The sequence below is a fragment of the Helianthus annuus genome, chromosome 10 (genome assembly GCF_002127325.2).
Source record: "Helianthus annuus cultivar XRQ/B chromosome 10, HanXRQr2.0-SUNRISE, whole genome shotgun sequence".
Lineage (NCBI taxonomy): Eukaryota > Viridiplantae > Streptophyta > Magnoliopsida > Asterales > Asteraceae > Helianthus > Helianthus annuus.
In genome coordinates, this window is record NC_035442.2 from 149,752,478 (window position 1) to 149,761,678 (window position 9,201).

A 9,201-nucleotide genomic window follows, 5' to 3' on the forward strand; every position below is an offset into this window, starting at 1 on the left:
ACCGGTAAATCAGCTAAAATACTGGTACCAGTTCCGGAAAAAGAAAAATAGGTACCGGTACCAAAAATGATCGGTAAGGTACGACACCAATACCGATACGATACTAGTTCGTTACCGGTACCCGCTACCTACATTAGAGGGTGATCCAACTTCGAGATCCCTAGTTCAACTTCAACCTAGAGACAATGACAAATGACTCAACACAATAGATGACTACGTTGAACCTGTAAAACATCCTTCAACTCCAATAGTAACTGCGTGAATCTCTATTTAGCAACAATAAGATTTTTCCTTGTCCATGTTACTCGTGGATGAACTTCTTTGTATTAGAATTTTATCAACAATAATATAAATCTTATGTGAGAATATAAATGTTATGTAAAAATGAATCAAAAATCCTAAATGTTTTTCATCTTTATGAGGAAAGGATGTTAACTTTTGAATATGATCTTATTTATAAATCTTATAGATTAGTTACATGTCCATATCAATAATTATTTATCTTTTTTATTGATTCATTTTAACGTGTAATCGTAAGTTAGGGTGTAAATGAGATGAATAGTTGAGTTAACTTAGAGCTTAACTAACCTCGAGCTTTGCTCGTTTCGAGCTCTACGTCTAGAGCCGAGCTCAATTGATTAATATTTTTATAAACTTGAGCTACGTTCGGGATTGACCTTTTTGTTATTTGTATATATTTTTTAATATATAATCATAAGAATAGTTATATCGTAATGCATTATTTAATTTCTTTATCATATATACGTGTATATATATCTATCACGATATTTATTATTTAATTATATACTATGTTAATAATTTATGACACATTAATAAACAAGTTTCATGATGTCATATTTTAACCTGTTTAAGAAATGGGTCATGTTCGGGTTGTCATGTTTAATCGTTTAATTAAACCGTTCGAACCACTAAACCGCTTGACCCACCAACCTGTTAAATTAAACATGTCGACTTTCTTTCTAACCGGTGTTTAACCCATTTTTTTACAACTCACCATTGGCGAAGCTTGGGGGGGGGGGGGTCGATTTTTCCCAATTCCGGGGGGGGGGGGGGGGGGGGAAAAGGTATATACCTAAAAATTTCTATACGAAGGTATTGTTTATAACACTACGCGTCGAAAAGTTCGGGGAGACCGGCGACCCCTCCCGCCCCAAGGAAGCTGCGCCCCTGCAACTCACTAACTGATCAACAAGTTTACAACTTGATTATTATGCGCCAACCCTAGACACATTTAGATAAGCATGTTTAATGAACCATGCCCGGGTTACTTTTTTTATCGTGTGCAACTTAGTATTAACGTTTTTATATGAAATAAAAATATAGGTTGTGTTCGGATTTAACAATTCAACCTGAAAACTCAACACAATTGACACCACTAACACATACATATTGATAAGAACATATAGGACTTGATCTTAGCCAAACAACCAGTATTGTTATTCTTGAGTTGTATGAGTCTCTCCCCTGTTCTTCAGTTTAACGAGACGTGTACGATACAAAAGAGTGTTTTAAGAATAACTAAAAATATCCTACATTTTCTTCTTCTTCTTCTTTCAAACATGAACTTTGTTGCAATCAAAATGTTAACTAGACGAAGAGCTCGAAATATCCTACATTTTCTTCTTCCTCTAGACTCATTCATGCCAACACATCCTGTTCATGATGTTCGAAGATCATCGCGTCTAGATCTTCACCAACTGAAGCATCATGACCATATTAGAGGGACCTAGCGAAGCACCCGACTATCCGGATAAAAAATGGCTCTACTACAAGTACAAAGACATTAAATACGATATTACTTTACCCAAAACACTTTGAGGATGTCACTTAGGACAAAGAAGGTCCCATAGGTAAGAAAACCTTCGACAACAAATATGACATTCGTTACGCTGTACCGATTATCTCTAGCCTACAACCTAGTATGAAAGACCCCCGCTTCCGTACAACACATGTGTGCTCTCATTTATTACGTCACATTTACTCTAAAGCATTAAACACCATTTTTTACTCTCAGCCATAAATTACCTTTACTCGTCTCGTAGTCGAGTCACATAGGGAAACCGTCTTCTCCCTATGGCAAGACTAACAACTATATCACTATGCCGTCCAATCAAAGACGTCATCTCTCCTTGCACCAACCCACCACTATTTAAACAGTCATAAATTATTTATACGCGCCATCAAGTTAAACCTAAAACAAATAATATCTTACCATAACCATCCAACTAATTGATCATCTAATAAAAGTTTCAACTCATCTACTTATCTTTCCGTCACTTTATCTTGTTTTCCCACAAACAAGAGTTAAAAGTTCTATGATAATGGGCAATGGCAGGCTCACCACTACCCTTGAATAATCAGTGTAAAGTAAACGATAAACAACAAGTCTACATACGCAATTTTCATTGATTCCGTCTTTACATACCCTCCACACGCTCTTCACACTTAATCTTCAATTAAAGAAAGAAACCAACACATCAACTACAACGTGCGACCAACAACACCCATTTTCTCCCTTCATCTTTTGACACCTAACGTGCGATTGGAGAAATAATATTCAATTTCTTGACATTTAATGTGTACTCACCCAAATTCATTGACTTCAATTATAGACTCGTAAGTTCCTGGCAACTTCCCCTTTGATTACCACGTACTTGTTAAGATACCCATGTGAAATGTTTGGTTTTTTCGCCTAATACAGTTGGTTGCCCATCAGGTGTTCGATGTATTGCCTAGTTGAATATCTTTGTCAAAGCTTATCAATTTGGGGTTTTTTCTTGTGATTTTTTGTGGGTTTTGAGTGTAAATTGGTTCTGGTTGGATTTCGATGGAGCAGTTAGATTCAAAGATGCAATAAAGTTTTGCTTTTTGGCTGCTCAACAGTTTTATAATAATTTAGAAAAATGGGCACACTTAATCATCTGCAGATGGTGGGATTCAATTCCCATGTGGAAGTGAGTTGTCCTCTTTTGACCACTGCAATAATGTTTTGATGAAACCGTGTTTTTTTCTATACACTTAGAGAAATGTATAGAGTTTGCTAACCGAAGAATTCTTGCAGTTGGGATCGATAGAGGGGAAGCCGATTATGGAGCCACAAGACGAGGGTCATTCCGGTTCAGTATCAACGAAAAGAAATATGTTTCCTGTTAAAGCAGTTGTTGAATTTTGGGGGAAAAAATATATATGGAGTACAGTAATTACTAGCATAAAGATTGCTTTTTTATCTGATAAGATTAATTTACTTATACCTTTTGGCCCATTAGCAATACTGGTTGATTACTTCACTGGTCATCATGTGAGTTTATATCATTGTTACTGTTATTATCCAAATTTTTATTTGAGAAATAGCACTTTTGAAGTTCGTTTTATTCCTGTTTTGTATCAGGGTTGGGTCTTTTTCTTGAGCTTGTTGGGCATCATACCGTTGGCAGAACGTTTGGGTTGGGCTACCGAGTAATTATCTTCATATCTTTCTTATTTTTTTTTATATTTTTATCTAGGCCTGTAAATGAACTGAACGTTCATGAACTTGTTTGGCAGGAAGTTCGTTTCTTAAATAAACGAACAAACATGAACAAAACTATTTGATCATTTAATTAAATGAACGAACATGAACACTTGTATTGTTTGTTCATTTATGTTCGTAACGTCCGATTATGTTCGTTCATTTATGTTTGTTAGTTTATGTTTGTTAATATTTTAATAAATACATATGGAGTTATATTTATATAAATATAAACATAAAGGAGGTTTTTTTTAACTACTTATACACATGTAAGTAATTGATAATTGGGATTTCCAGTAACAAAAATGGGCTTTCCAATATAACTTATCGTAATTAATTAATAATTTATATAAAAAAGCTACTTTATGTCTGTTTATGTTTGGTAATTTTATATTTGTTAAGTTATGTTTGTGTTTATGTTCGTTTACGTTCATGAACTGTTCGTTTAGGTTTTAAACAAACGCACATAAACGGACACAAACATGCCCATTTTCTTAATGAACGAACACGAACAACAAAATGTGTTTGATTGTATGTTTGTGTTCGTGGTCGTGTTCGGTTAAATTTAAATGAACGAACACAAACATGCCTCTGTTCATTTTCGTTCGGTTCGTTAACAGCCTATTTTTATCTGTAGTTGGATTAAGGGTTTTTGTGAATGATCTTATTTAGATATGTTCTTCATGTGATTTTGTGTTATGACCATATCTTTTTACTTGTTTTTATGCAGGCAGTTGGCTTTCTACACTGGGCCTACAGGTTTGTTACCATCTAATTCAATAATTTTAATTTCTGTAAGTCGTTATTATTCGTTATGTGAATTATGCTCTGATATTTAATTGCAGTTGGGGGTCTTTTGAATGCTACTTTCGGCAACGCAACAGAGTTGATAATATCAATGTACGCAATGAAACACGGTATGCTACGTGTCGTACAACAATCATTACTCGGGTCAATTTTGTCAAACATGTTGCTTGTTCTCGGATGTGCGTTTTTCTGTGGAGGAATCGTTCATCCTAATAAACAACAAGTGTTCAACAAGGTCAGTTTAGTAATTTTTAACTTGATATTAGCGATATTGGTTAACAGTAAAGTTTAAATTATACCAACTCTTTGGCAGTCAAATGCTGTAATGAGCTCCGGATTACTGTTAATGGCAGTTATGGGTCTGTTATTCCCAGCTGTTCTCCACTTCACACATACCGAATTGCATTTCGGGAAATCGGAATTAGCACTTTCAAGATTTAGCAGTTGTATAATGCTTGTAGCGTATTGTGGATATATCTTTTTTCAGTTGACTAGTCAAAGGAACAACTCGTATACCCCGATCATGGAGGTTGGTGCTCGTCCTGTTAGCTATAGAGATTGTTTACAGTTTTACACGTTAGAAATGTATTTTTATTATTTTATAAAGAATATAATAATTTTCTAATATTGTAGTTAAAAATATCAGGAAACTAATCCGGACGATGGTGGTTCAGATGATGAAGAATCTCCGGATATTTCGAAGTATGAATCGGTTATCTGGCTCAGCATCTTGACACTTGTCATTTCGGTTCTTTCGGAATATCTAGTCAACACAATTGAGGTATCCAAATTGTTTTGATCCTATACGAAACTATATCATGAATTTTTATATATTATTATAAAACATTATTTTATCTTTCAGGGCGCTTCTGTTGCGATGAATATTCCAATAGCATTTATTAGTGTTATTCTGCTTCCTATTGTTGGAAATGCAGCAGAACATGCTAGTGCGATTATATTTGCAGTTAAAGACAAGCTTGTAAGCGATTACGTGCTATTTATAATTTATCCTAAAAAATCATTTTTCAATGAGGTTTGGCCCGTTTTGCGACTTTCGTCCAAAGGTTTGTTTTTCTGCATCTGGATCCAGAAGGTTTGAAATCTTGCCATTTTCATGCGGCTCGTTAACTCCATCCATTTTTCTCCATTAAGTCAGGGGTATTCCGTCTTTTTTGCTAACCTAAATGGCAATTCGGTCTTTTTCAGGGGTGTTTGGTATATTTACATAAAGTGAAAAAGACTGGATTCCCCTATAAGTTAGCAAAAAAGACGGAAATACCTCTGACTTAATGGAGAAAAATGGATGGAGTTAACGGGCCGGATGAAAATGGCTAGATTTCAAACCTTTTGGATCCAGATGCGGAAAAACAAACCTTTGGACAAAAGTCGCAAAACTGGTCAAACCTCAGGGACGAAAATGACATTTTACTCTAAAAAATAAAATAAATTGGTTACTGTCATACTGTGTGCAGGATATATCTTTAGGAGTGGCGATTGGCTCATCAACACAAATATCTATGTTTGCGGTATACATTTTCATGTTTATAGCATGTGTTACCGGTTACGTATAATATTGTATGGACTATGGAGTTGCTAATTTTATTATTTATTTCTTGCAACGGTAGATACCTTTTTGTGTGGTGGTTGGGTGGATCATGGGACGTCCACTGGACCTAAATTTTCAACTTTTCGAGACCGCAACTCTTATTATGACGGTTCTGGTAGTGGCTTTCATGTTGCAGGTTCACCCCTTTAGGGAAAATCGATACTTTATACGCTATATGCCATTTTCGGTCAAATTTGCACCTAAACTTTGTTATATGTTTGCAGGACGGAACGTCTAATTACTTCAAGGGATTAATGCTTGTATTTTGTTATTTGATAGTCGGTGCAAGTTTTTTTGTACATGTAGATCCTCAATCTATACGTAAGTTATCTCACTTTATTTTAAATTGTTGTTCGACTTTTGATCAAAGCGTTTGTGTTTTACATTGTTGTTGGAAGTGACTGACTTGTGTTTTTATCGCAGAAGATAAACCGTAAAAGCCGTAGTTGCAGAAGATAAACCCCTTCAGTTCTACATTTTCTTAAATGTCTTTCATGATGGTGTAATTTTTATTGCATACTACTACTATGTAATAGTAGTTCATAATTGTTATCCATGATGGCTGTAGATATATTCAGTTTTCAATATTAGTTAATTCTGGTATTTTTACCTCCATTTATTGTCATTGTACCATTCGCGGTTTTCCTTTCTACCCTGCAAAAACTGTAGCACAATCTACAAATTATGCAACCAAATACATCACAGCACATTCTTTTCAAAAGCGTATGAAGATCGACTAACGATAAATTAAGATTAGTGATCAAAAGTAATCGCCTGACCCATTTTGTCCGATAAACCACGGCAACTAGTGATGAATATTTGATTTATAAAAACATTATGCAAGTTGGATACTGATTCCGCAATCTTTGAACATAAAACTTGCATCCTGTCACGGATATCGCTTTCTCCATCTAGCATCACGAACGTAAACAAGTCGAGCCAAGCCCGAGCTCAATGAAGCTTGAGCTCGGCTCGTTTCAAGCTCGAGGTCTAAAGCTTGAGTTCAGCTCAACTCGGACTTGGCTAGTTTATCGTTTAATTTATTTATGTATATGTAACCATAATATATATTCTTTATAGTTGCTATTTTTATCATAATGTGGAAGATCTAATGTCTTTATTGCTAACACAATGCACCAAAACCATAGAGCAATAATAAAGGAAACTATAAACTGATGTCATTTCTGTTATATTTTTTCATTTAAAGTCATGTATATGTCATAAAAATCATTTGAAAAAAATGTAACTAGTTCAAGATCTCCCTTTTAATCTTTATTTCCTCTGATTCTTCGAAGCAAAACGAAGAACTACGTAGAACAAGATCCTATATATAACTGCCCATCCCAACATTATGTAAACCATCAGCCATTTTTTATCGTTTTCGTGATATATTTGCAGCGATCGCAGAATATCGATTCCAGTCACGTTCGTCCCAGCAAGCGTCTGCCCAAAAACGTCCTCTCTGGTACTCGTTTATCAAAAGCCCTTCATACGGGTATGTCATTGTCGATATCTTATTCATCCATCTCCAATACTTTGGTATATCATCATTACTCAAGAAGTACCCACAAAACAAGAAAAAAAGGGCCGTAAAAGCGATAACTGCAGCATACCCGAGAATGAAGTTAGGGACAACCGAGCTCACGAACACCACAAACGAATTCGTGGAGAGTAGCGAAACGTAAAGAACGATCAAGAAGTAAACGAACGAGCCTTCGAGCTTCAACGCAAACCATGTGAGCCCCGCATAAACTGCTGCTTGGAGTAGGAGAAACGGGAGGTAAGTGATGAGGCCTGCAATCAGGGGTTAACTGAATCCAAACTGAAAACCGACAAAACCGAACCGAAATTAACTGAAAATCGGTTATCGGTTCTTTTTTTGTACCATCGGTTAACTAATTCAGTACTGGACCTACGGGTTGGTTACCAGCTGTTTATTCAAAATCCAATTCAGTACTTTTAGTTTTTGTAAACTGAAATTGCAGGTGAGGCACTTCTGAATGCGTTTGGCAGTGCAACAGAGTTGATAATATCAATATGTGCGATGAAACATGGAATACTGCGAGCGTGTCGTACAACAATCATTACTGGGATCAATATTGTCAGACATGTTGCTTGTTCTTGGATGTGCATTCTTCTGTGGAGGAATTGATCAAAACTTTTTAGAAATGTTGCTTGTTCATTGATCAAAACTTGAAATTTTAAATTTATACCAACTTGTTGGCAGTCAAATGCTGTAATGAGAGTTGGCACTTTCAAGATTTAGCAGTTGTATAATGCTTATAGCATATGGTGGATACATCTTTTTTCAGTTGAATTATCAAAAGAACTCATATATCCCGATCAATGAGGTTGGAGTTAGCTACAGAGACGGTATTTACACCTTCAAAATGTTTTTATTTATTTATTTATTAAAAATCTAATATTGAGTTTAAAATATCAGGAAACTAGTTCGGACGATGGGGGTTCAGATGATGAGGAATCTCCAGATATTTCAAAGTATGAATCGGTTATCTTAATATCTAGTCAACACAATTGAGGTATCCAAATTGTTTTGATCCTATTTGAAACTATTTCTTGAATCTGTATATATTTATTATATCCTCTTGTGGGAAATGCAGCAGAACATGCGAGTACCATCATATTTGCAGTCAAAGACAAGCTTGTAAGCGCTTGTTTGCTATTTATCATAAATATCATTTTTCAAAATTTTTTTTCTAAAATGGTTACCATAATTATAATACATGTTATGCCATTTTGGTCATATATGCACCTAAACTACGTTCTACGTTTGCAGGATGGGACATCTGATTACTTCAAGGAACTAATACTTGTGTTTTCTTATCTGATAGTTGCTGCCAGTTTTTTTGTACATATGGATCCTCGATCTATGCGTAAGTTACCTTTCTTCCAAATTGTTGTTTGATTTTTGACCAAACTGTGTTGTTTTACATTGTTGTAGGAAGTGATTAGCTTTTTTTTTTTTTTTTTCTGGATTTTTTGCAGAAGACAAACCCTGGAGAAGGGGGCTTTGAATTTGGGGAGCAAGCAGAATCATGGTTCGGTATGATTGACCTCTTAAGTCGATTGTCACAACTATGGCTGTAGACATCCAATTTTCAGCATTAATTAGAAGTAGGGCTGTAAACGAACCGAACGAACACGAACAAGGCCATGTTCATGTTCGTTCGTTAAGGAAATTAACATGTTCGCGAACTGTTCACGAACGCATACCGAACATAAGTTTATGTTCGTGTTC

At 35.4% G+C, this 9,201-nt stretch overlaps 1 protein-coding gene across 3 annotated transcripts; it reads left to right on the forward strand.

The window, feature by feature from the left end:
- The first annotated feature begins 2,357 nt into the window (after positions 1-2,357).
- LOC110886026 (vacuolar cation/proton exchanger 3) lies at positions 2,358-6,551 on the forward strand. 3 transcript variants are annotated; one of them, XM_035978692.1, is made up of 13 exons: positions 2,358-2,637; positions 2,723-2,975; positions 3,083-3,319; positions 3,410-3,477; positions 4,260-4,288; positions 4,375-4,571; positions 4,650-4,865; positions 4,983-5,117; positions 5,199-5,315; positions 5,809-5,862; positions 5,962-6,078; positions 6,167-6,263; positions 6,366-6,551. In XM_035978692.1, the coding sequence occupies exons 2-13, from the start codon at positions 2,925-2,927 to the stop codon at positions 6,377-6,379; spliced, it is 1,332 nt and encodes a 443-aa protein (XP_035834585.1). In that variant the 5' UTR covers positions 2,358-2,637; positions 2,723-2,924; the 3' UTR covers positions 6,380-6,551. The 3 variants fall into 3 exon arrangements, with proteins under 3 accessions (XP_035834585.1, XP_021989476.1, XP_021989478.1); XM_022133784.2 differs by having other exon boundaries at positions 2,738-2,975; XM_022133786.2 differs by lacking the exon at positions 2,723-2,975 and having other exon boundaries at positions 2,476-2,637.
- The last annotated feature ends 2,650 nt before the right edge of the window (positions 6,552-9,201 follow it).